This window comes from Prinia subflava, chromosome 1 (genome assembly GCF_021018805.1).
Source record: "Prinia subflava isolate CZ2003 ecotype Zambia chromosome 1, Cam_Psub_1.2, whole genome shotgun sequence".
NCBI classification, from domain to species: domain Eukaryota; kingdom Metazoa; phylum Chordata; class Aves; order Passeriformes; family Cisticolidae; genus Prinia; species Prinia subflava.
This window is the reverse complement of record NC_086247.1, coordinates 52113571-52141553: the sequence shown is the minus strand read 5'-3', so window position 1 is coordinate 52141553 and position 27983 is coordinate 52113571. Positions and strand designations below refer to the sequence as shown.

The following is a 27983-nucleotide window of genomic DNA, read 5'->3' as shown; positions in this document are numbered from 1 at the left end:
TCGCCTGGCCGCGCGGAGACGAGCGGGGACGCGGCAGCGGCGGCGCGGGCATCCTCGGGCACCGAGCGGCGGCGGCCGAGCCGGAGCCCTGCCGGGTCGGCGGCGTGCGGGGCGGGAGCCCTGAGGAGCGGCGGCGGCGCCGGCCCCGGAGGGTGCCCGTGGCCCCCGGGCCGCCAGCCGCCTGCCCCCCAGCGCCGGGCCGTGGGCTGCCCGCGGCGGCGCTGAGGCGCGGGCGGCGCGGCGGGAGCGGCGGCGGCCGGAGCGCAGGAGCGGGCGAGGAGCGCTGCGAGCCGCGGAGATGTCCGCCCCGCACGGCAGCCTGGTGCGGTACCTGTTCCCGGCCCTGCTGCTGCACGGTGAGTGCGCGGCCGCCGGCGGGTCTCGGCCCGCGGGGTGCCCCGAAAAGCGGCTGGGGGCGAGGGGCCCCAGAGCCTCTCTGGCGGGGGTGGGTGCGCTCTCCCGTCTGGCCGCGGGCTCTGCGTGCCGCCTGCCCGGGGCAGAGCTCTGGCAGGGGATGGGAAGCGGGCAGCCCCCGCTGGCTCTGCCTGGCCCCCGTGTCAGCGGCACCACGCGTGGGAGCGGCAGCCGCCGGCGTGGGTAAAACCACGCCGAAAGCGCCCCGCTCCCCGGCGTGTGTCGGCGGATGGTGTTACAGCCTGGAACTGCTTGGATGGAGCAGTTGGTCCGGGCACCTCACACAAAGTTTCTTTACTCACCTCCGGGCAAGAGCTGGCGCCGCCGAACTCCGGCACGTTTGACCGAGACACCCTGCGGGGCCCGCGTTCCTCCTCTTACCGGGAAAAGTTTTTTGCCGTGGAGGTGTTACCTGGGAAGCCTTCGGTAGCAAAGTGTGCCAGCACCGGATCTTCTGCCCAACTAAAATTGTTTTGCTGCAGAGCACAAAAATTCTCGGTGTTATTACATACAGTCCTGTTTTGACAGCCTCTCGGTTTAACTCTGGACTGACATCTCTCTGAAACTGCACAGTAGGCAGAATTTTAGTGAGAAAAGTTGGCGTATTTAAACTCAAAAGTTCCGCTTGTAAGTTCATTTGTAGGCCCTTGAACAGATAACCCATCTTTCCAGAAAGCCAGTGTTCTTCAGGAGAAACTTCTGAGAAGGAGGCTGTTTAATGAGCTGCTTAGGTATGTCTAACATTTGGCTGCCAGATTTGAAAATTCTGGGTATGATATCCTTCTGAAAGTGTGACTCAAGCTACTTGGTTACAGCATCATTTTGAAGAGTGTTCCTAATTCTGAAGTTCTTTGTAGCATCCAGCATCCTCAGTTAAATTTCTCAGGACCCCAAGGTTAGATGTAAAAAGAGAAATGTTTTTTAACTGTTAAAATGCAAGTGACCTACATGGATTCAGTGGGAGATCTGTGAGCTGGGGTTAAGGATTTCAAAGCTATTCCTGGGGTTCATTCTGTGAAGCAGGGATTGTCTCTCTCTGTGTTTGTACAAGTGCTAAGCACACACTATGGCATTTAATAAATAATAAAGAGCATGGGCTTCTGAGGGTATATTTTGTTTAGAGAAAGAAAGAGTAGGAGGCTCTGATCCCCAGGAGGGGGTTTTATACTCCTCTCACAGCTCAGCTATGAGATCCAGAGAGCGTAGAAACGTGTTTAGCTGAGCCAGACCTGACAGGACGCCAGAGGTGTTCTTTAAACTCTGTGATTTGAGATGTAAAAGTTGAAATGGGAGACTTGAAGTTAGAGGGTAAAGAAAGGAGGTGTAATTGCAGGGTTGGACTCCCTGGCTCATCTGCTTGGAATTACAGAGCAGAGCTGAATGCTGACTGGAGCAGGAAACAAATCAGGGCCAGTGATCAGATCAAAACAGCAGCTGCCAAAAGAGGATTGTAATAGATGATGAAGGAAAGTCATCCATTTCTTCCATCTGTAGTTATATTTCACCAAATAACAACAACCTAAATTCTTGTAGAAAGATACAACTTGCTGCCTTGTGTATGAAGACGAACACCTTGGTAGTGTAGCAGTTCACAGTTTGGATCAGAGTTTCAAGAGTTTGGAAACCATTTCCCTCTTACAAACTTGAAAATTATATTAGTGGCATATAGTGCACTTAAATGTAGCCCGTGGAAATGTGTTTACCCTGTTGGCTTTAACTTGGTCTACAGCTTTTCTGTCCATGCCGTAAAGTCAGTAGAAGCATCCTTCGATCTGTGGCTATCCCGAATTGCTAATGTGTAAGAATAACCAGCAATCCCAGGGGATTGCAGTGTTAAGCCTCCTTGTAGCATACAGTGTTTTCTTTCTGGATTTCTATTGCATATGGCAATTTAAGGGTTAAGAGTGAGTGAATGTGGGTGGGTGGTTAAGGATTTTTAGGGCTTAAAGCTTTGTGACACAAGTTAAAATGTCCTGTAAGGCTAAAGCTTCTGCTTTCATTACATTAAGAAATGCCTACTTTAACGTCACTGAGTTGAAATTTGGAAAAACTAGTCTTCATTAATCAAAATAAAACCTGTACATGTACAGTGTCACAAAAAAGAAAAAGAAAAAAAAAAGGTTTGCAGCTGGAAGTTGTCCATTATCACTGTTTTCTTTGCTTAGACAAAAAGCCGCAGAAGTTTCAGATGTCAAACACTAAGATCATTCAACTCCAAAAAACCTGAATAATAAGAGCTACAGTCAAGTGGATTCAAAAGAAAATTGGCTAATTTCTTTTGTAAACATAACCTTTTTTTTATAAATTTAGATGCTAAAAACTTTAGTGTATTTCTGATTATGCTACTGTTAGAGTAATGAGTTAGAAACTTTAAAACAATTAGTCGATAACATCATGGAAATGTACTAATAAAGATGATGAAAACAAGACTGATAGGCTTTTCAGAGCAAAACTGTTTATGCTTTTTAAAAGCTCTCTGGCAATGTTGCTTAAATTAGTTACATAGTAGTGTTTTCTTTCAAAACTTTTTCAGGAAAATAATAAGTAAATGCATCAGGAGATATGCCATAGCCATAAGATGAACATATATTGTGCTCTGTGCCAGAGACATATGTGAGCTGTTTCCTTGTTAAATAATGCATTTCAAAATCTGGAAGACAATAAAAAGATGGGAGGATACACTGCCTAGTGTAAGGCTTGGAGAATTTGCAGGGAGAGTTAAAAGATGGACTAAATTTTATTCACAATTTTGTCAGCATAAATTCTATTTCACTCCTTTTTTTGTAGCTTGACTGTGGGCTAACACAGTGGTGAGATGTTGATGTCATCAACAGAAAGGGCAAGTTTTTGTGCTCTGTAGGCTGGCACACAGTGGGGCCCAAAAGTAGCCTCAACCACACTGGAGGCAAGTACCTTCAGCTATTCAAGGCAGGGGTAGTATTTGATTAGTGAGGTGATTGTTTAGGGCTGATAGAGGGTAGGATTATATGTAATGAGTTTGCTTAGCACTATCTTCACCCAGACACAAGTCCCAGGGGAGTTGGGGACAGTTCTGCATGAATAAACCACAGTGCCAAGGTGTGGGTACAGGATGGAGCAGATGTCTCTGGCAGAGAGCAGATGTTTCTTGCAAAGAGGGCAAAACCAAACTACCACTGATACTGTACCACACTGACATCCTGGCGCTGATGGGGCAGCAGGGGCAGAGTTCCCACTGCCCTGAAGGAAGATAGGCTTTAACCCTTCAGGGTTTCATAAAGAAACCCTCACTCTGGGCAGTGCCATTTCACCTTGCACAGGTAGCAGCAGCCATCCCAATTAAGAACTTCAGCTGAGCAGAGGTTATGGGCTGTGTAACTGCTTGGCACTTGGTTCTCTGACCTCTTCCAAATGAGGGCATTGAATAAGGACCAAGCTGCAGGGTAACGGGGGACCTCCATGCTGGGCCTGTCAGCTTTGAGAGGGTTACTTTTTAGCTGTCCCCTGTAAACATACTTTGGATCCCTCCTCAAGATTTTCCATGCACTGAAGCATTCATTTTGCCTCTCTCCGAAAGCTGCACTTTGAAAGTTTGTGTGCACAAGAGAGGCAACAGATACATGTGAAAGGAAGTCATTGTCCTGTCTGCTTCCCTGGCCATAAAACCCGGCTTTCCCTTCCCAACCCTTTTGTTTGTAGTAGCTAATTTGGGCCCCAGTCTTGCAAGGACTCTTTGAAGTTTCAAGTGCAGGGAAAACACTGGTAAACACAGCTCGTGGCTTGGTAACAGGACATTATATTCTCCATGGCAATTATGTAAGCTTGCACTGGAGCTAAAAGCCTGTCATAGGCATTATCTGACACTATCCCACATCAAGAAAGAGCATAATCCAAATGTCTATTTATTTAATTGTGCAGGGCAACTGCCCAGATAAGGAGAGCTATAAAGTTAATCCAGCCAATTATTCTTTTATCTGTTGGAAGGTTTTTCCAGTTTCAAACAAGTTCTAACTTGAAAAGAGATTGCTGCAGGAGTAAAGCGTGAATGTTAAAATGTTTCTGTCAGAGATGAAGCCATTGCTGATTTTGAACTTGCACTATCACTCGAGGTTGTTTTACTTCATAATAAAATTTTGTTCTGTATTTACATCACTAGAAATTAAAAAAAAAAAAAAGTTAATTGGTTCCTGCTGAGCAATCCAGGTTTGAATCCTGCTTTGAGGTAACATCTTCTCCCCCATCTAGCAAAGGATGAACCTGCTGAACACCTGGTAGCTTTGAGACTGGTTTGAAGCGCTGCACTTGGACATGTTCGAAGCCATGATTTAGATTCTGGTAGAGACGTTCATTAAACTGATAAAATCTAAACAGTTTAAGATTATTTGCCTTATACTTTAGCAGTCTGGCATTGCTGTGAACAGAATTTGGCCTGGGTGTTGTGGCACAAATTAAATTAAAACCATTTGTGTTCCAGCACAACTCTACCTATTATCTTTGTTGCAATTGTATGGTATTTGCATGCTATTTTTCAGAAAACCAAAACATTCATTCGAGCAGCTTGCAGTTTTTTGCAGAAATGTTGGCGGAGAGCTCTGTCATAACCATTTCTGAAACACGTTTGCGTAATGGGCTGCCAACAGATTGCCCTTTTAAGATTTGTATTTTACTCGCAGCTATGTGCAGAAATCTTTGAAGAACTTGAAAGTAACCTATCTTCCCTTAACAATTATTTTTATCTCGAATGGTTGTTCCCACATCAGATACAGGTTTATAGGTGAATGTGAGAGCCTGAAGCCCTCTGTCTGGTGTGGTGCGTGCTCCTATCCATGTCTTAACAGCATGGCAGCTGTACAGGCCTCCACTTTCCCACTCAGATGGATATTGGATCCTGCCCCTGTAAAGTGTGATCTGGGATCACAGGCCCTCCAAGATCTGTGTGGTCTCTGAGGGTCTGGGCAGGGATCCCCAGTGAGCTCTAGCACCTCTTATGCTATATTCAATTAGTTTCATGGTAAAGCTGCGTCACTGCTAGGGCTTGATTTTGAAAGGGAAGCTGGATATCAGCTCATCATAAAATGCTTTTGTTTTGCTACCTGGTATTTCAGGTGGATTCTGGAATTTTCCTTTTGGGCTTGCTCCTTTGTGAAAACAAATGCTGTGGCATGGGGGATACAATCATAATGATCTGTAGTTGTGGTATAGCTAAAGCGAGAGCCAGAGGCTTCACAAAATTATTGTTATTGGTCTCATGCAAAGATTTTTGTTTGTTTGAAGTCTGTCACACTTTTGAATAGTAACATAGTGGGTGGATTTTGGTTTTATGTTTTTTAACAAGTGGGTGATATTCCTTCATAACACACAAAAATTCTAACAGTCAGAGAGACAGTCTGAAGTATTCTCAGTTGAGTCTGAGATAGTCAGTCATGGAGATACTGAAACCTACCATCTGTCAGTGCTGTAGAGAATAGCAGACTTGGATCTCTCTGAATGAAAGTAATCGCTCCAACTATGTTGCAACTGCATCTACTCTCCAAAGTGGGCTTCTAAAGAGTGGTGAAATTCTTTTCCCAGTTTGTGAGTGCATGTTTTAACCTTGAGCCTTACCAGCAGTGTCTTATTTAACATGGCAAAATGGATCTTTTAAAATAAATGACATCATCCCTGCAGTTCCTCAGTTTCGCAGAACACCTCGTGTGCACTGCCAAGGGTGGAGCAGGGGGGCACTGCACTGCCTCTGAGCACCTGCTGTGAGGAAAAACACAGAAGATGGTGTTTGATTTACTGCTCTGTGTGGGAAGCATATCACTGGTCTCAGGGTTTGACCTGCAGATGGTACAAGGGGAAATTATATCTCCTTTGTATGGCGGTTGTACCTACAGGCATATGTCAGTAACTACAAAAGTGCTGAAATTACTTCTTTGTAAGGAAGAAGTTTGCACTAAATTAAGTATTGCTTTGCTCCAGCAAGGCCAACACAGGTAAAGGTCCCATTGCTGTCTCTTAGTTTTATACTGTATTTCATATTCTGATGTTCCGGTCCTGTGATGTTGTTTAGCATTATTGAGAACAGCCCCAAGGAGAAAGACTTGGAGGTGTTGGTTGATGAGAAGCTCAACATGACCCAGCAATGTGCGCTCGGAGCCCAGAAAGCCAAACATCCCAGGCTGCATCCAAAACAGAGTGGGCAGCGGGGCAAGGCAGGGGATTCTATCCCTCTGCTCTGCTCTGGTGAGATCCCACTTCAAGTACTGTGTCCAGTTCTGGGGTCCCCAGCATAAGAAGCACATGGACATGCTGGAGCAAGTTCAAAGCCACGAAGATGCTCAGAGGGCTGGAGCACCTCTCCTATGGCAACAGGCTGATAGAGCTGAGGTTGTTCAGCCTGGAGAAGAGAAGGTTCTGGGGAGACCTTAGAGCACCTTCCAGTACCTAAACAGATCCTGCAAGAGAGCTGGAGAGGGAGTTTTTACTAAGGCATGTAGTAATAGGACAAGGGGAACAGCTTTAAACTGAAAGAGGGCAGGTTTAGATTGGATCTAAATCTAATCCTTTCTTTCTTTAGGAAGAAAGTCTTCTTTACAGTGAGAGTGATGAGGCAGTGGAAGAAGTTGCCTAGGAAAGTTGTGGATGCCTTATCCTTGGAAATGTTCAAGGCCAGGCTCAATGGGGCCTTGACAAATCTGGTCCTGTGAAAGGTGTCCCTGCCCATGGTCAGGGGGAAGTGGAACTGGATAATTTTTAAGGTCCCTTCCAACCCAGACCATTCTATGTGTGTGCTTTCTACATCTCTCCCTGTGTCTCTGCAGCCTTCATTATGTTCTTACACCTCTCCTGATTACTTGAATTTGTTCTTGCCTTCATTTGTCACAGTTGGATGGATAGAGTCCCAAACAAATACCCTCTTTTCTCTTAGGCTGTCAATGCAAATTTCTCTTCCATTTCCTTGTTGCAGTTTGTCATTTGCAAGTTACAGACAGGACTACCTTCAAGTGACATGGAGAGCTGAGACACAGTTGCTTTTGAGCTGTATCAAAGAAAAGACACTGTACAATACCACATGAAGTTTGACTCCTTTTCAAAAACTCCTTCTTTTCATTATTTCCTTCAGGGAATAATTGGGAATGTCTGATGTGGTTACTTCATTTTCTTCTTTGATATGTGTGCATACAAGATGGTGTCCTCCCACAGAAGGATTTTTGCTTGAAGAAACTAAATCCCCAAGTATGTCTAAATGAATAAATCATTTCTAAATGCATTTGTATTCATGAGTCATATGACATGAACTAGGCAAAATATGACTGCATAAAAGCAAGTGGTGCAATCAATATGCCTTGGAAATAGCCAGTTGAACAATTTCAAAACCTCCTTGTGATGGCAGATTTCAAGTGTTTGACAACTTCAAAAGGAAATGCCAATTTCAAAGTCTTTTTTCAGTGTGAGATAATTTGTCTGCAGGAGACACCATGTTGAAAGTTAGCACTGGTGGCTACAGCCTCTGCCGTGTATCTCAATGAACATGAAGCACAGACCCAACCTAGTCAATCCCGCCTCTCCAAAGATGTAGTCAGTTCAAACAGAGCATCACTCTGCCATGGCTACATCATTTCTGGCTGCAGAATGGGAGTTGTTTGGTGCTAGCATGAGTGACTGTGCTCAGCAATGTAGAAATACCTGAGAACTTTCTGACTTCCAGAAAGGGAGAAATACTGAACTCCTGAAAACCTGGCTTCTGTAAGGGCATCTCAGGCAGCATGCTCAAATATCAAAGGATCCCTTGTATTTATTACCCTATAGAAAGCAAGGCCATAAATTCTCATTCACATTGAAGACTTGTTTGTAACCTGCAACATAACAAAGCTATCAGATTTTCTAGAAAAGATTTTGAGTTTGTATTCATTAATCTCATTAAATCCTGGTGTTGTTCACTGGTGAGCTGTGGGGTTAGCTCAGTGGTTAACTGTTCAGGTTAAGGTATTTATTGTATTCTTTCTGGTCATTTTTTAGCCTGTCTCCTGGACAAGTCTTTGCTTCTCTTTAGCTGAGGAGTTGCTGTTCTTAAATGGTTGACATGTATTTATAATTTTGGCTATGCCATTTTCCAGGTGTTACCCAACTTTCTTCCAGAAGATCTAAGACCTAGCCAAGACCTAGCCAACATAATGAATCACTTTTTTTTTTTTTTTTTTAATAGGAAATGGGAAAGGCTTAAGAAAGTATCTACCTAACACCAGGCATGTGCCCAGATGTCAGATGGGGCCGGGGCATAACAGTTAGGATCATGTACTGGTTGGCTCTCACTGGTGATCCCCAACAGCCCTGTTTCTTATCCAGGTCAGCTGAGAAGGCAGCAGAAAATACGGGGATAAATCCCAGACCCTGCCCCTGAAAGCATGTTACAGTGAGACATCCCTTTCCTGAGATGGCTGCCCTAACTTCCCAGGCATTCAAACAGCCCCTTCACCCCACCCCTTATCCATTTTGTAGCCCTCTGGTGCTCAAATTCCTTCTGGCAATGTAATACAGTTTCCAACACGATATGTGAGGTTCGTGTTTGTCACCTTTTAACCCCTAGATGTGGGGTTTTCTTTTGATCCGTGTTTTTCAATGTATCTAAGAGCAGGCTGGGTCTAAAAGAGTAAAGGCACATTCCTTTGGAATCTATGTATTCATTTTGTTCAATTAATCTTGTGTAGAGAGCGTGCTGGTGCATTTTGTGTGTATACATTGTGAGAAACCAAAATTACTGTGTGCTGGAGATAAAGTTAGCTTTTGAAATTCCTTCTCCCCTTTAAAATAAAAATAGAAGGATCTGCCTTTAATTGACCACCTCAGTCATCACAGAGGCTTCCTGTGTGCAGAGGCTTTGCTTTTAATATCTGTTTTCCCTTGACTTAAAAAAGTAGTCTTTATTTGCAAGTTTATTATAGAAGCGTTCAAATTAGAGGTGGTCTGAAACCACAAAGTTTGTGTCCGGATCTGGATGCAACTTTCTGAAAGTTTGAAAGTCTAGGTTTTTGATGGTCCTGATCAGAGATAACAGAGGTGTCTATAAAGTACAGTTTCAGAGCCACATCTGCTGGGAACTGAAACACAACACTTCAGTTCGAGCTCTTTTCCCCCGTTCATTTCATAAATTTATGTAGTGGATCATTAGTGGGGCGACAGAAAGGAGGAGCTTCCCATATTTTTCTTTTTCAGATGAGAAAATAAAGGTAAACAGTATTTGCGCAGACACATAACACTATGAACAAGTGTCACTCAACACAAGATGGTCACAATATCTTTATCACATTGCAGCCCTACTCAGCAAGGTCTCATGGTATAATTTACACTTTCTGTCACAGGGCTGGGAGAAGGTTCTGCTCTTCTTCACCCGGACAGCAGGTCCCACCCTCGGTCCTTGGAGAAGAGTGCCTGGAGGGCTTTCAAGGAGTCACAGTGCCATCATATGCTGAAACACCTTCACAATGGAGCCCGGATCACTGTACAGATGCCTCCCAATATTGAGGGTCACTGGGTCTCTACTGGGTAAGGAAAGATAAAAACAAGGTGCTAGGGATGGGGAAGAGAAGATGGTAAAACAGCAGAAAGGGAAGGATGAACATTCCCACTTTCAACAGCAGAAATATTTTCTTTCATATGGTGATGTTCTAAATTCCAGATGCTGTCTTGATGAATTAATTTATTGTCTGGATTTTAAACAGCATGCTGTGAAATATCTTTAAATCTCTCTGAATAGGATGGAGCCTACCAAGCTGCCAAAATGGATGCTCATTCAAACCTAACATTGTACTATATTTGTCTCCATGCATTAGAGCCATTGAATGGGTCCTTGTTTTCAGAGCATGTGTCTAGTACAGGTTTTATCAGCAAAAGAAATTAAGAAGCTGTATTTCACTAGTCCTGTTACTCTTTAGACCTGATGACTTGTATTTCAGGGAGCTGTTTTGCTTTCTCTGTCTCAGCAGGCAATATTCACATGCTCATTGGAAGTGACTTGTAGGAAAGACTGAGGGTTTTTTAAACAGAAAGGAGTGTATTTCAGGATGAGAGGAAATGGTCTCAAGTTACACCAGGGGAGGTTTAGATTAGATATTAAGAAAAATTTCTTCACTGTGAGAGTGATCAGACGTTGGAATAGGCTGCTTGGGGAAGTGGTGGAGTTAACATCTCTGGAAGTGTTCAAAAGACGTGTGGATGTAGCACTTGGGATGTGATTTAGTGGTGAACATTGTGGTGCTGGGTTAAGGGCTGGACTCAATGGTCTTAGAGGTCTTTTCCAACCTTAACCATTCTACAGTTCTACAGTTTATATTAGGCAGTGTAGAGATGACAAGGGAAACAAATTTGAAGGCACAGAAGGACTTCGTACAGGAAGTGGAATTTAAGTGCCATTTACACTTTCAGGGAAAAAAAAAGGTGGCACTGGGATGAAAGAACCCACAAAACCTGAATATTGCATGGTCCAAATTCAAGCCAAGTAGAAGTTTTGCATTCACTGCCAATGCTGTTGAATGTTTGAGTGGAAAAGCTCGGGACATGATCCTATATATCCACAGCAGACCAGAGATCATGGAGTTACACAGAGAAGCTTCTAGAGCAGCTTATAAGCCACTTCTTTGTGCTGTTCCCTGGACGTATGGCATTTCACTTCCTGATGTTATCAGTCATTCTGTTAAATCTACCGTGCAAAAGAGAGCAATAGGTGTTTAATATGCTGCCACATTTTTCAACAAAAATTGAGTCACATGGTGGTCCCTAGACAAAAGGCAAAAGCCAAACAAGATTCAAAGTACTTAAGCCTACAAGATAAAGCCTTTAGATATAATCACCATGAAGCAGTGTATTAATAGCAGCAGAGGGAATTGTTGGATAATTGGCAGGCCACAGATGCCTTGTTCCTATTTACTCCCATTCCTGTTGAAGGGATATTAGCACCCAGGTGTCTCTGTGGACCCATGTGGGTCTTGTTGCCTGTAGTATACATGATGTGCCACCTTGCTGAAATTTTGTTTCCACGCTTTCTCTCCTCCCACAGCTGCGAAGTTAGAGCGGGCCCAGAGTTCATCACGAGGTCTTACATATTCCAGGGCAACAACACGTTCAAGGCCTACCAGTTCTATTACGGTGGCAATCGCTGCACAAACCCCATCTACACCTTGGTCATCCGTGGCAAAATACGCCTCCGACAGGCGTCCTGGATCATCCGCGGCGGCACTGAGGCCGACTATCAGCTCCGCAACATACAGATCATATGCCACAACAAAGCAGTAGCCAAAAAATTAAGTGAGTTGGTGAACCAGACGTGTCCTGGATTTATCCCGGAAGATAAGCCCTGGGAGCAGGATGTGAGCTATGATTTGCTGAGAGAAGAGAATGGCTGTGAGTGCACCAAAGCTCTGAATTTTGCTATGCACGAACTCCAGCTGATCCGTGTGGAGAAGCAGTACCTGCATCACAATGTAGACCACCTTGTGGAGGAGCTATTCCTCGGCGACATTCACACTGATGCTACTCAGAGGAGGTACTATCGGCCCTCTAGTTACCAACCTCCTCTTCAAAATGCCAAGGTACGTGTGGGGGGGGTTGCATATATCCTCTTTTTAAGACACTGGTGAAAAAGCCCAAATCACTCAGTTCTTCTGAGTAAATGCACTGGTGTAACCTAAAATGTAGATGTGTTTCTAATACAGGGGGTTGATTACAGCTTTAATTAACAGAAGATAACAGAAGTTACTGCAAATATGCAAAAAAAAGTAATCTCGTGAAGTAAACTCAATAAAGGCCACTCTGAAGGTGGAATCAGAGGCTTGTAGGCAGAAGTGGGAGTGGTTGGCTGGGACCATGGCTGTAGGCTAGCAGCTGAGAGGAAGGTTTCATATAGGACTGAGATAGCAGAGCAGGCATCAGTGGATACTTCTGTAGCTGGGGGAGGGGGGCAGGGAGAGAGGAAATCAAATATGAATATCAGCATATGGAAGTTGGGTGATCCATAACCTGAAGAGGAGACAAGGAAGTTGGGAGGTAAACACATGGAAGGGGCAGCATGAAGAGAAAAAAGAATGAGGGACTGCACAGGTCATGGAACCAGACATAGGCAGACATATTAATGAAATGAAAAACAGGTGAATTTTGAATGGGGCTCTAATTCCATTTGATAATTCAGTGTTCAAAGGGGCCTCAAAGTGCCCTCAGCTTCATTGGGAACTGATCAACCCATAGTAATCTAAATAAAACTCAGACAGGAAGAACAGACACTGATGGTCTGTAGCAGGAATGCTGTCATAGATCTTTCCTGTTGATATTTCAAAGGCAGGCAGCAATTGGAACCAGGATTGCCAGGTGCTGCTGCCGTCGGTGTGCTCCAGCTGGGCATTGCCACAGCATCACTTCCAGCTCATGGGCTGCCACTATTTTTAATCATCTCATCACAAATGGTTCAAAAATCAGTTACAGCTTATCAGCAATAGCAGGAAACACAACAGGAGAAGGGAGAGTTTTGATAAAAAAGCTTTGAATTTCCCTTCCATTCAAAACCATCTGCCCTGGGTTGTTTCTGTCTCCTGTTAACAAAATATTTTAGTAGGTTAGGTCCTTACGTGAATCTGCCTTTAATTGCTTTGTAGCCTTGCCTTGGGATCATTTTAATCCACAGTCAACTGTTTTGTATGAAAACTGTGGTAATTTCTGTCATTTTTATGCTGTCTTCAAGTGACCAAGGACAAATTTGAGTTTTCTTTTTAAACTTACCTTCCCAAAATAGAGAGTTTCAGCAGCAGCAGATACACCACAGCACAGTCCTCTGCAAAATTTTTCCTTTGTTTTCCTTTCACTGATTCAAACTACCACAGCGAGTTTCACTTTACTGATTTAAGAGTGAGGGTTCTTTGCTAGATCTCTTCCTTGCAGGTATCTGTAGAAAGAATTATCAGACACCAGCTGTATTGTATCTGTTCTAGAAAATATTGTAGATCTTTTTCTAACCGCTTGAAACAGAGACAAATTGATTTAAATCACTGTAGCTGAGTGTTTTTTCTGGTCTAATCTAGGTGTCTTATTCTGGGCTGATAGATAAGATAGTAAGTGCCTACATTTCCACCTTGTAGTAATTTCATTACAGTCAGCAGTCAGATGTACTTTCAGCCAGCTTTAGAAAATTAGGATTGTTGTCCAGGCCTGCTGTAATTTTAGGTAATGATTTTCCTGCCTGTCTGTTCTGCTACTGTAGCATCCCTTTTTCTCTCTAAAATATAGTGGGTCTAAAATACAATGTTCAAATTTAAGGGACCAAATGTTACCAACGAGAGGTGTGTTTCTTGAGACAGCTTAGCTAAGAGAAGCTGGGCCTGCTGATCCTAGGCTTTCAGCATGATATAAATAGCAATACCATAAAAAATGTGCCTTTGCTTCAGCTGCTGTGAAAGATTCCAGGGTATGGGTTTGTTGCTTTGTACCTGAGCATGAAGATCCCTATACCAACAGGCTCTCTGACCTACTGTTTGCCAAATGTAAGAAGAATAGTAACAGAAGTGCTTTCTTTCTTTTTTTTTCTTGAAGTCCAGGCAAACATACCGTTGAAAGGTTATAACCCTTCCTTTTTGAACTCTTTTCCTTTTCTAATTGTTGCTCCACTGGGACCCAGCTGAAAATGAGTTTAAAAGCTAAATTGAGTTTAAAACTACAAGTCACAGACTCCTCTGGAAACTGGACACCATGAATAAATAGAAACATTAAATCAACTTGTTTTTTTAAGGTTTCTGCAGTCATACCAAGAGGTTGGAGCGGCCAGGAAATTGCTTCTGAAGTGAATCAGGTGTATTGTGTGGAATCTTTCATTTAAGGCTTTTTTCATTTCCTTTTTATTTATTTATATTTTAGACTCATAAAGTCCTGCCTAAAATACGTTAAGAGGATTCACATTTTGAGTTAAATTTATAGTTAAGCCTCTATATAGAACAAGGTTCCACCCAGCCCAAGAGTTTACACCGCCTGTAAGTTGGATGTGGTGGCCACATTCATTACTTATGTGGTTGAAATGAATGGTAATTAAAAGCAAATGATTGCTGGATATGTTAGGAATGCCAAAGCCACATGATCAGGACTTTAAACAAATAGAATTGGACCGTATCCAAATTCCTGCAGTGATTTCACCACGGGATGGTAAATCAAAAGGGCTGTCCAAAAACCAGACAGCTTTATGCTGAGCTACAAATCTGAATAAATTCACAGATTACCATATCTCAAGTGTTCATATAGAATCAGGGAGCTTATAAAAACATATAATATGTCATCTCTTAAGGCTTTACGAATTCTCTTAGATAAGAACATGCCTTAAACAAATTCTTCCTGTAAAATACGTGGAAGTTCTTGAGTGCAGATGATGAATAGGTCACTATATAGATTTATCTTGGCTGTTTTCTAACCTGGCTCAGGATACTGGTTAGGACTGGCTGATGAATGGAGATGAATATCTTTGATGCCTCTTGGTATTGCAAGTTTATCAAGTGATCCAAGCCATTGCACTTGGAGCTTCTTCAGCCAGCATGAGAGAGCACATGGGTGGGAAGGGAAGGATGGGGGAACTGCTTGGCCATAATCACATGTATTACACAAAATGTTCCCAATTAGGACAACACCAAAGAGACTGCCTGATTAGTTGTAATACCACAAAAGTATACAGGGACTTGTAGAATGAAGGAAGGCTTCAATGTAGTATTCGTTCTCTGTGCAGGACAGAAAATGTCTTCAGAAATGTCTGCTCTAAACTACAGAAAATGTGTATAATAGCAGTGTTGGGAGACTTATTTCAGATGTAATTGCCTCAGCAATATTGCTTTGTAAACAAAGAACTCCTTGTGCTATTTTATCATGTGACAGAGTAATGGGAAATAGCAGAGCAGGACTGTGATGACTGGTCATTCTGGTTAGATCATTACTTAGGAATAAGGCTGACATGGTCTGGAACATCACAAGAAACCTAAAAAGCGCTAGGATAACCTTCACTCTTTGTCATGCTCTGTCAGGTGCTGGACACACTCTTTCAGTAAGATGTTTTCCCTTTAAAAAGTGACTCTAATGAATCAATTATCTATGACAACTTTATTCATCTCCGGGATTTCCAGCAGCATCTGGAATTTGCAGCTGATACAGATTCAGTGTATGGAGACTGGTGCTTGGGCTTCCTTTTAGCCAAGAAAGAACAAAGTGTGCAAAGTTTTCTGTGCTTTTCAAAAATTTGAGTCTTCATCTCTTTGAAACACAGTGACTTCATCTGTAGGGGAATGCTATGTACTTGTGAAGTTCCCAGGAAAATGTAATCATAAGTTAATAAATAGAGGTTAAACATATGAGGCGACTCAGAGAAATATGCAAAACTCAACCAAAAAGTATAATTTTGGCAGACAAAACTCCTTTGTTTGCCTGAGTAGTGCCACTAGACTTCTAGATTAAGGCGACACTTGAAGGGTGCCTTTTGTCCCTTGTTACTTGAAAAGGGCTCTTGGAAGGAAAATTATGAGGGGAAGCAAAGTAGGAATATTCAGAAGAATGCTCAGATGGGTTAATTCCAGGTTTATGAACAATAACAGTGTGTGTGGTGCCCCACAGAGCTGAGGAAGCAAGGAGCTTTTAGCTGAGGTTGGCCCTTACCTTGCTCAGCAGCGCTCTCGGCTGTGACCCTGCGCCTTTGAAGGTGCACTTACCACTGCACTTACCACTGTCAGCTCTGCAGCTGCAGTAAAAGCCTGTCCCAACTCAAATGCAGTACCAGGGATCAAAAGTAACTATTTAGCCTAGTAAAATAAACCCCAGGCCTTCGGTGAACTCAGCATATGTATCTGTATCTGAGTATCTGTATATTCATATGTATCTGAACTGCTGAAACCTTCCTTATGGTTGGCATCTAAGCACAGTGGCTTCATCTTTTGTAAAAGGGCAGGGAAGACTCAGTGGTAATACTGCATGGTTTAGAGGGCTATATAGGATACTTTGTAAAGCCATAATAAATACATAAGGCAGCTTTATTTGGGAATACTTTATCCTTGAAAATGGAAATTCAAGCTGTCCCTTCAGCTTTTCCAGGAATTATTTTTGTTAATACCTCATAAAACATTCATGTCACCATAATTTAGTATCATTTTAATGGGACAGATGACATGCAAGCACATTCATCTGAGAAGTCTGGTTTTCTCTTTGTTCTTGTCTTTTGCCCAGGCTAAAGTCATTTATACCAGAAAAGAGCAACCAGAAGACTTTCGCATTTCATGTTGGTTTTGTTTATTTCAGTTTTATGCAGCGTTGTGCAACAGAATCAACATCGTGGATCAGACAGTTGTGTAATGGTAGTGCCTTGAGATTCCTTCACTATCTTTCCCTTCAAAAGAGCAGTTAATAAAAACCATTCCTCAACATCTTAGAATATATGGTACACATTTGCAGATAAATCTGAATATGTCTCCACCCTCCTTCCTGCTGCAGCACCTCTGTTCCCCACCAAAAGAAATATCCATCTGACAACTCTGCAAAGGAGTTACCGCTCTCTCCAGCATTTTACTTGCCTCAAGATTTTTAATTAAAGTTTTAAATCTTCGTTTTCTTCATTCCATTTGGCAAGCTGAGTTATAACTGTGTCAGCCGTGCCTGTCAACTCCCCAGAGCCGACTAATGCACATTAGTCAACTCAGCTTCATATGAGGTCATGCAAAGCCTGCAAATTATCACTTTCGTACTGGAGAGAATTTGTGGTCGTTTTTTAAAGTGTTGTCTTGGTCTGCAGTTATCTACAGTGGTGGAGGAGCAAGCCTGATACTATCCTGAACAATTCATAAATGTGTCCTTCCTGTGGACTTGGCTCCTTGGCAATGTGAAGCAAAGCCATCCAACTTATTTTTGGTTGAGCTGGAAGCATTTCCATTGAATTGATGTTTTCCCAAGAATTTCCATTTATACTTATCCTGGGAGCGCTAGTTACTAACACTAACACCTGGTACTGTGTTTCTTTGGGTGGTGAGATTTGAAGCATCCTGACCAGGCATGACAGAGTCTGGTCCCACCTAGTCTGCCAGTGACACGTGGTATTCAGGAGGTGTGCAGGACCACAGCTGAGTGTGGCTTTTCTCTCCCCTCTTCAGCAGTTCTCCTCATGGTAATACATGCATTCACATGGCAGAGGTTTCCTACCCCAGCTTTTCTGGCTGTTGGCCCCTTCAACATCCCAGGGTACTGGTTAGATCTGTACTGCACACAGTTGAAGCCTGAGCCCGTGCCTGAGGAAATCCAATGCCTCATCTCACATCTCACATCTCACATCTCATATCTCCCTGCAGCCAGGATGTGCTGAGTACAACGTGACAGACCCAGTTATGTCCTATGTGGCATAGACAATGTCAAATAATTAGTCTTAGGCAGCCATAGGATTCTACAGAACTTAAGAGAAAACTAAACTGTGCTGGAAGAGTTTATGTTTCTGACTGTCCATAGCAATTGGGAAAAAGATGACGGAACCTCATCCTTGTTTGCTTTTTTAAATCAGAATCCCCCTTGCTTGGCTTCCAGAGCTCTCTGGCCTTATTACCACTTCAGCTGAAAGAGCAGCAGAGAGTGATAAGAAAAAATGTTGGTGGAAATTTTCAGATCCTAAGCTATTTTCTCCCCAGCTACAAGAAGTGAGTTTTCAGCCAGAGATTCAGCCTTGTTTTGGCACACATGGCTTTGTGGATTAGTTCAGAAAATGGCTTTAAAGAAACACCTGGAAGGATGAAGAATGGTGGCACTATGGGTTTGGCATTTCAGAGCTGCAAGGAGCCACACATCATGGGAAGGGATCTTCCAACTATTTCAAGGCCCCACTATTAAAAATATTGCACTGTGTACCTAAGATAATCAAAATGTAGAACCGATGTTCATCCTGTCCTCTGCTCATTTTATTGCTTTCTAGTTTATGGCATGCCCCAATGAGCTTTTTATTAGAGAGTTCTTAATTGTGTTTGGACTCAAACATCCTCTGTCTCTGTTCCCTATTTTCTTTGAATGCCTGTTTTTAGAAAATAATCTTTTCCTGAAACACATGGAAAGGGAGTGATTTGCAAAGCTTCAGATAACGTAATTAAGAGCCAAGAGCAGCTGACCTAAAAAAGCAAGAGCAAAATATACAGTCAATTGTTAAACATAAATTACTCCATAATTAAATCAAATTGCCTCATAACAGAACTAGCTTTTCCCTTTGCCCATTACTTGGGCAAAAATCATACTGGGGGAGTTTATACCTGGCATATTCTTCCACTAAGAAGTTTATAATGTTGTGAAAGATAGTATCACAGCAAGAAAGGTTTAGGTGGGCTTCAATTTAAATGCTGGTCTCAAGAAAGCAATGCATTCAGAGTACATCCCTGTGAGGGGCCAGGGCCAGCTGGTGTCTCACAGCTGCGAAAGGGATGTTTCTGCTTCCTCCCTCACCACCCCAACCTCTCCTGCTCCACTCGCCGTTCGAGGCAAAAAGTGCGTGGTGACCTCAGCCCCTTCATTTGGGCACACCGTCACTGACTGGAAGGCCATCAGGTTGGACATTCCTGAGCAGCCCACCCGGCCAGACCTTCACAGCTGGTGCAAAGCCTTCAGAATGAGAAGGGCTGCACAGAGTTACAGTAGTTCAGGACCACAGCAGTCAAAGAGCTAAGTGAACCACAGACAAGTAACACAGAGTTAACAAGGACCTTCCTGGAGTTTGCCAAAGGAGTCACCTCTGCTTGCAGTGTAATGGTGGCCAGTGGTGACCAAAAAAGAAAACAGGCTGAGTTGTTGTTTGGTTTTCTTAAGATGTTGAACAAGGGCAACAGAAATCACTGGTTCCCAGGTTAAATTGCCTTGGCTCACAAACTGTTTTTGGAGGACAGATTCCTGGGAGGAATATGTGAATATAAACCAAACCAATATACTGCTCTGCCAGGGTCTCCTCTGGGAGATGATAGAAGCTTTCAAATTCACTTCAGTAGAGAAGGGACTATAGCAGAAATTCTCTCCTATTATTGATGGATTCAGCTTATTTAAGCTATGTTAGTTTTATAGCCCTGTCTTTTTCTTGCTTTCTGGCTTCGCTTTATGTGAGTGGGGCAATCACAGCCATAAAGTTACTGTCATCAGTGCCCTTTGTGTGATGTGTCAGGGAACAGTGCAGCCAGTCTGCCCCATGGCAGGACAGAAATGTGTGGTTAAAAGGCACGGGCATCTTCCACAGAGCAACCCCTTGGCCTGGATCCATGTGGGTGTCCATGCAAGGCAGTGGAGGCATCTTTTGGATGTTGATCTCTGTGAAGAAAAAGCATTACTTCTATTATAATCAAAAGATACATTTGTACATATATTTGCACTAACTTCACCAGTTGCAGTTAAATTACTCAATTAAATGTTCTTTGTATTTCACTAAGGTACTAATGGACCTTGCACCTGCTTGCAGAATTTAGCTGAAAAAAACATATCGTAAAATTTGGTAACAAGCTCCACAGTGGGAAAGGACTACATCCACTTTAAGAGCAGCTGACATGTGGTCTCCAGAAGACAATGTGTTTTCGGGTGGAAAGACCTTTGGGAGATCACCAAGTCCAGCCTCCTTCCTCCTCAGAGCAGGGCTGTTGGCCAGCACTGGTTCAGATCAACCAACACAGATACCTTGTGCCTTCATCTCTCAATGACACTCCTCGATCCTTCCTGGAGAGAGGGGGTGCACTGGGGGTTACATTCACCACATTCAAACTGTGAACTGTTTTCCTGAGATGCATTGAATTAAGAGCTAAAGCTCAACATGCAGCCATCTGGGAGATTTACAGAAATACTTTTTCTTTGTACACCTTTCCAGCCCTCTTTTCTGAGGCCTCTCTGAGCCCCCTCCATAACATAAATGCTCATATTCACTGCTCTTACTTTAAAGTCCACGAGAGCTGCTATGAAGTCAGCATTTCTCCATTCACTGCCTCCAGCTGTGGCTTACTTTAGGGGTGACATTCACAGAGTCTTCATTAGTGCCCTGAATTCCTCCAGTAAATGACCAAAATAGGTAGCTTCAGAGAATGAACGTACAACAGCCACAATATATTTCTTTTACACATGTTAAACAGGGTTTATGTTTGCCCCATCCCAGACCAGATAGTCATCCCAAGTCTTTTCAGCAATATGAAATCAGTGAAATCAGCTGCTGTTCCATGTCCCTGGGGTGTAGAATAATGGTCTATGCACAAAGTAACTATAAATGGTGTCACTCAGGAGGTGGAAGCCTCAGCCTGAAATTGCCTCTGCTCCTGCCACAGACTTGGAGCCTGCAGACACCCCAGGTACTCACATTTGGGGCCAGGGGTACTTGTCTGCTTGAGACTGCTGCATGGCTGTGGTAAACCACTCTGGAGCTTGGCATGCACTACGGACCCTGTTCCTGCTGGAGAGGGCCATAAAGCTTTCACCATGCCCAGCAGCAAGCAGCCATATCATACACTTCTCAAACTTGTGTTAAGGCGCAGAAAAGCGGAAAGAATTTAAAAAGCACTGGTTATGGTTCTCCCAAGGTGCCATCAAAAAAGAAAGAAGTCACTGTGATACTGATGTTTATCTACAATACTTAAAGTTAACAACTTAAAGAAAGACAGATAAATAAGACCTCAGCAAATATATTGGTTTCTGACACAAGTGTTGTAAAATCCTATCACAGTAAATTACCACCTGCTAGCTTCTTATATGATTTGAAGGATAAAGTCAGCCTTTTCTAGATCCTGAACTAAAATGTCAATTTCAGATAAATGCAGACAAGGGAACTAAACTCTTACGTGCTCTTCTGCTGCGCAGTGTCACACAAAAAAACCAAGTGGTGTCACTAATAAGATCAGAAATGACAATACATTCCTTGAACTGTGGAGCTGGTGTCACTTCAGCATGAAGTGGCCGGCCTGATGCATTGGTCTGTATCCCTGGTGATGCTTACCGAGTGTTTCTCTCTGCTGTGTTTCAGAACCACGACCACGCGTGCATCGCGTGCAGGATCATCTACCGCTCGGACGAGCACCACCCGCCCATCCTGCCCCCCAAGGCAGACCTGACCATCGGGCTGCACGGAGAGTGGGTGAGCCAGCGCTGCGAGGTGCGGCCGGAGGTGCTCTTCCTGACCCGGCACTTCATCTTCCACGACAACAACAACACCTGGGAGGGCCACTACTACCACTACTCCGACCCCATCTGCAAGCACCCCACATTCACCATCTATGCCAAGGGACGCTACAGCCGGGGAGTCCACTCTTCCAAAGTCATGGGTGGCACGGAGTTTGTGTTCAAAGGTAGAGTAGCTTGATACAATGGGGAGGGAGGTAGTTGTGGACCAAAGCAGTTTGCTCATAATGACTTGGTTGCTGATGATTTCATTCTGTGATTTTCAGGAGTTCGTTATTTCTTGGGAAGTTTGCAGGCATTGCCCAGCCAAACTGTACAGCTGCATGGGATTTCACTCCAGAAGCAGTACTCATTTGAGGCAGAGGTCTTTAAGTACACTCAAGAAAATAAGGCTTCACATTACGTAGTGATCTTGAAGTCCAGTGGCCAGACATCAAGCCTCTAAGAGAAGTGGTTAGATCTGTGTCCTAGGGCTCCTTCAGTGGAGAGAATAAAGCATCTTCAGAAGGCATTTCAGATCTGAAGCAGTATAAATAATTTTCTGTGGAAGACAGAAACAGCAGCATGCATCTTTTCATGTGCTCCCAAGGGGCCCTCAAGCAAGTCTCTAAAGACAGCTCTGATTAAAGACGCCAGAGCAAAGAAAAGATGTATCCAACCCAAAGCCATGGAGTACTCTGGAAAGCAGCTCTCGGTGGTGATGCCACCCACAGCTGAGAAGCTTTCCAGTGCAAACAGCCCCATGGCACCCTGCTTAAAAACTGCTCAGGGGCCTCAACCACTCGCACAAACAAACATCTCCAAAACACAACATCCCACCATGGCACCAGCCCCAGCGGAGCCTCTGGTAGCCTCAAGCTCTCTGTAGGCTCTTCTGTTTATTTCAGTTACCATATTAGAAGCGTAAAGCATCTTGCATGGGTCTAATTTAGAAAAGCATCCAACTAGAAGAAATAATTTACTAATCTTGAGCTTTTTGAAGGACATGGGAGATACCCTTGCCTCTCAGAGCTTTGGCGTTTTAAAGCATGTCTCAGCTCCTGGTATGAAATCCAGTTTCTGCTTGCATTTCTGGTTTATGTTGTCCCAACTTACCTACAGATCAAGGTCACTAATTTGGCTTAGGTAAAATTTTCAGGTTCAATTTCTGTAAATTACCTTTTACACCAGGTATTTACCTTTTAGAGTAAATAATATGAACTGTAGAGCCATTGAGTCAAATGGCTGTTTATAAAGCTCAGGAAAAGCTCCCCACAAATCTTACTATAAAATGATCTGCAAGAGAATTTGGGATTTTGATATGTTGGGAGGCATGAGGGATGGTTATTTGCTTCTGTTTTTGTCAGCACAAATCAATTCAGGTCCCCTTTTCTTGATCTACAGTGTCAAACACACACCAGGAAAAATCTCTATTCAGCTTCTGCAGACTCATTCATTTTGGCTTTTCCCACCTTTTTTAACTTGGCTGGAAAACAAAACTTTATATCCCCTAAACTCCTTTGAAATACAAGCAGGTTAGAACTAAAGAAGCTGCAGCAGTTCTATATTTGATACTGCAAGCTGCAGCCAATGTTTAAAGATGAGAAAAAACATCTTTCTGTAGGTCATCTATATCTTATAATTCATGCAAAAAAGGACAGGCAGTATAGGATGATAGTGCAAATATAGTGTTTTCCAGATTTCCCATTGGGAACTAATTAGTTTTGTGAGGTTTACAGGACAGCTAGGAAATGTTAAGAAATGATGAAAAATATGTGATAAATGCTCCACTTACGGATTAATACAGACAGTTATAAAACATGAGTAAAGTTTTATTGTTTCCTCTTTTCCCTATCTCCTAGTATAACCAACCAGGCTTTATCTGTAAAGGATTGTCTGGAATTTATGAAAAGCTCTGCTTAATCTCTGGCTCAGATATGTGGCTGTCAGGTTTCCTTTAACTGAGTTGGAGGGAAGTTGTTCTGTGCAAAACGCAATTTTTGCACAGACAAAGTCATAAAATGCTCATAGATTTGCTGGACACACCTGTAATGTGAAAAATTAATTTAAGAAGGAACAAGGGGAGACAACTTTGATTTAATAGGTGTGCCCCAATCTGCATGTTGGCTTTGCTTTTGTCTTTGTCCCTCTGCTAACAGCTCCCCTCTTCCCCTCTCACAGTGAATCACATGAAGGTCACTCCCATGGATATATCCACAGCCTCGCTGCTCAACGTCTTCAATGGGAATGAGTGTGGAGCACAGGGATCGTGGCAGGTTGGGGTTCAGCAGGACGTCACCCACACGAACGGCTGCATCGCGCTTGGCATCCGCCTACCTCACACCGAGTACGAGATCTTCAAGATGGAGCAGGATGCCCAGGGCAGGTACCTGCTGTACAACGGACAGAGACCGAGCGACGGCTCCAGCCCCGACCGACCCGAGAAAAGAGCCACTTCTTACCAGATGCCTTTAATTCAGTGTGCCTCATCAGTACCCAGATCTGAAGAGTCACCAGAGGAGAATAAAATCAGGCTGTATAGCAGCAGGGCACCGGAAAAATATCCCAGCACCCCAGCTCTTGCTCTGTTGTTTATTTGTACTGTGTCATATTGGGACATTCTCAGCTAGAAGCGAGGAAAACTTATTTTTCATGACTGCAAAGCCAGGATTCCACCAGACTGGGGGTTGTTTTTCTTCAGACAGAGAAGGACATTTATTTTCTTGATGCACTTGAATGCCTGAGAACTGTTGTTCTTTTCCTTACTTCCCTCTTCCTCCTCGAATCCCGAACGGCACTCGTTTGATGTTTGTGCTTTGAACTTCATCCAGTCTGATCCCTGGCCTGACACGACTGCACAAAAGTAATTGCACTTTAGGACTGCAGACTTCTGGGGGGAGGGAGGGGGGTCTCTTTTTTTTTTTTTTTTAACTGCTAGGATGAACTCTATGATCCTACTTCAGTCATCTCTGCCATCTTATTGTTGTGGTACTCTTATCCCCAATGCCCGCTTTCTCATCAGAATTTAGCTCTGGGGAAGGGCTCGGTGTTGTGCCAGTACTATGATAGCAGCTTCCCCCTCTGACTTCACAGCTCTGATGTAGATATGTATATAAGGAGGAAACCCACAAAGATTTATCTTACCATTATCTCACAGTTCTTAATACAGAAAGAATCAGCAAACCAACAGCCCTCTGTTCAAAAAGTGCTAAATGGTTGACACCCCTAATTAAAAAAAAAATACTCCAAGTAATTTAAGCTACTTTTACAATCATTAAGTTGTAAAAATAACCAGTGGTTTCGTATTTTCTCATTCAATTAACTCTAGCTGTGTAATTGATTCGAGGCCTCCCTTTGTATCTAGTGACTAGTTACAACCAAGCCCCCTCAAAGCCAGCCAGCAGCACTGATTTTCTGTCAGATGCACAGAGTGCAGGTAAGATGCCAATACAAGGCTGCAGGGAAGACTTCTCTTGCCATATTCCTGAGGCCTTACATACTCAACTGGGTCAGCTGGGTGAGCAAAGTAAAGCAAGTGGGATCTAATGTGTTCTGCAGGCCAATTTAGCAGCATCTTTTTAGTCATGTGACCTCATGTAAGAACAGGGTAAAGGGTTACAGCAGCAAGCACACTGTGGTCCCTTGTAGGGCAAGAAAGCAGCAGGAAGTACACCCTCAGATGGAGGAACACCAGCCCAGTCTTACACAGGGAGGAGCAAGAGCTGCATTAATGCAACCATATCCTTCCTTTTCTCCTTGCTGAACTGTCCCAACACATGCCACGGTTTCATAGAGCTTAAATCAGCATTGGTTTGAGGAGACACTGCTGGGAAGGTGGATAGACACAGCCCTCAGAGAGCATTTGTCAACTAGAGCCTGCCCTGGAAACTCCCGGGTTTCCCTCAGAGGTGAGCATATTCTTTTGTGCACTGATGCAAATCAGAGCAGCCTCTGGAAGCAGTAGGGGAGATGTTTAAGGCCAGCAAGGAGTTAGAAGTTCATAGATGAACGATGCTCCCCTGTTTCAATGGGGAGTGAACTGAGGGCATAGCTTAATCTTGCATTTGCGCTGTGGCTTTTACTGATGTACATGTTTTGGCTCACAGGAGCAGTAGGAACATCTATAAGAAACACGAGGAGTAAAGTAGCATTTCTTCAGTGTAAGCAGCTCTTACAGTAAAGCAGCTGCTAGCTGCCCAGCCCAGTATTGTGTCAGAAAAAGAACCTTTAATGTGTTATTTTCAGTATCCTAGGAAAAATATGTTTTGAATGAGGGTCTTTCAACTTTACATAGTAAGTCTTCATGCTGACTACTATAGCAAACATTCCTTGAAAACATGGATGTGAATTTCCTCAGAGCTGGAACTGAATCAGTTCACCAAGTTTTGAGACAGCAGGAAGACAGAGGGAAGGAGCAGTATCACAGATAGACATGCTGCTGAGTCAGACCACATTTCTTTCATTGTTTTTTTTCTCAAACAAACGAAAAGTCACAAAAACCTTTTACTTAAGAGTCAGGAATGGAACTCAGGTTGGCTCAGTAGTCACCAGAAAAAGGGTTTATCCATCCATCTGATGTCAGATCCTCCTTCAGCCTGTTGGAAGGATCTGAAAGCCAATTCACCATGCTGAATTGAGCCCTATGAACAACAGCTTTTCTGATCGGCATTTCTTGATAGCTTTCTGCTTCGTGCAGTGAAGAGCCAGCTCTGGATCAGTTGCTGGTGGGGAGCAGAGTTTTAACTGGGGGTCAAAGAAGGAAGACAGAATGCCTCTGACAGAGTAGTTACGAACCAGCATGGAGTTTGGTTTTCTCTAGATTGAGTTTTGCAGTCAGCAGAGTGACACCAGCATATCTCTAACTGGTTTACTGAGCTGTTACAGTCAAAGAAGTCCCCTAACTACCTGCTTTCTGATTTCTGTTTGAGATCTAGTGGCAGGAGTGAATTCACACGAGTTTTTATTTAAAAGGATGGGTACTGTGTGGCGTTCCTTAGATCACACAAGACAAGCTGCTTTCACCACCATCGACCATTCCTTTGTGGTCCTATCTCTGAAAAAATATCCATGGTTAGAAGTTGTCAGACTATGTCACTTGCCTGTGTAAGTGCCACACACAGCTTGATCCCAGCTGAAATCTGCACAAGCTTGTGATGCAGGATGAAAGCAAAGACCAAAGGAACTGTTCCACAGCACAATTTTTTGTAGTCATTCTGGCAATCATCTACAGTTTGTTAGTGCCTTGTGACTCCTCTGTAAATTGTCTAATGTCAGAAAAGTTGCAACAGTTTCAAGAGAAAGATCTGTCTAGTTATAGCCTCTAAAAGCACATTCATGTCTGGGCTGTGTTTTGAATCACAGATTTGCAAAGGTCTAGGTTTTCCAAGGTTTATGGTTAGACTACATGAAAATGTGACTCACTGTACAAATTGTACAATAAATGCTCTTTTTTTCCTTTTTATTTAAAGACACTTAAAAAGGAAGTATTTTTAAAAGGTCTTCACAATGCATTACATGAACTCTGACTGGGGACTTCTGTAGTTTACTTGTAGTGTTGACCAGAAACATACTTTTATGATCTGGGTTCTTAGCATTTGCTGCACCAGCTTCCCTCCACGTGCCTATATATTTTTAATTTTTCTTTTAGCCAATACAAGTCAAGTTGGACAAAGCTGTAAGTCTTCAGAGTGCATAGTTTATGTGCCAGTCTGTATTTTCTGTGAGGCTTCTCCTTGCTTGCAGGCACAGGATGAGGAGCTAAGCTTACCCCCTCTTTTCGTTTCATCACTCACTAAATTAACTGCTGCACAGCACCACATACATATGTGACACAATATATTCCATTCATTTTATTTCTCCAACCTGACCTCATGTGCTGGCAGCCTTGGTTGCTAAAGAAGTTAAGCTGCAAGTGGTTTAGCAGTGGAAGACCTGCAAACCGAGTGATTTGTCCCTTGCTGAAATGCAGAAGGGGTTTTTTTTGAAAAAAGAATCCATTAATGTTGGTATCTTTAGCTCCTGCCAGTGTTTCCAAGACAGGTGAAAGCTTTTCCCTCAGTAATATCCTACTTAAGGATCCACCTCACAGAAGAAATGGTAACCTAAAGAAATTCTTAGGTAAATTGTTTTAAGAGCCTCTATTCAAGAAATAGGACAAAAGGGATCAGAAAAGTCAAAACAAGTGTTCTTGCTCTGTTTCTATACCATTCACATATTGTGCCTGCTGTCCTGGGGTAGAATGTCATTTCTATGAACAGAAGTCTGTATTTTAGGATATAATGTCAGTCTTGCTTGAGTCAGAGCGTGCTTGCCTAAAGTGCAGGATTTTAAAAGAAAAAAAAATTGTTTTATTTTTGTAAAGTTATAGAAGATATTTTTCTTCTCAACTATGTTCCAGATTAAACTGCTGGGGAAGTTTAAGCACTTGTTAAAATATTGATTGAAATAAAAAAACCCTAACTGTAAAA

General features: G+C 43.2%; 1 protein-coding gene across 1 annotated transcript; it reads left to right on the top strand.

Annotated features, from left to right (window-relative positions):
* Positions 1-13: 13 nt before the first annotated feature.
* On the top strand, positions 14-27983 carry APCDD1 (APC down-regulated 1). Its single transcript, XM_063396680.1, has 5 exons — positions 14-356; positions 9738-9921; positions 11432-11963; positions 21383-21704; positions 23698-27983. The coding sequence occupies exons 1-5, from the start codon at positions 299-301 to the stop codon at positions 24144-24146; spliced, it is 1545 nt and encodes a 514-aa protein (XP_063252750.1). The 5' UTR covers positions 14-298; the 3' UTR covers positions 24147-27983.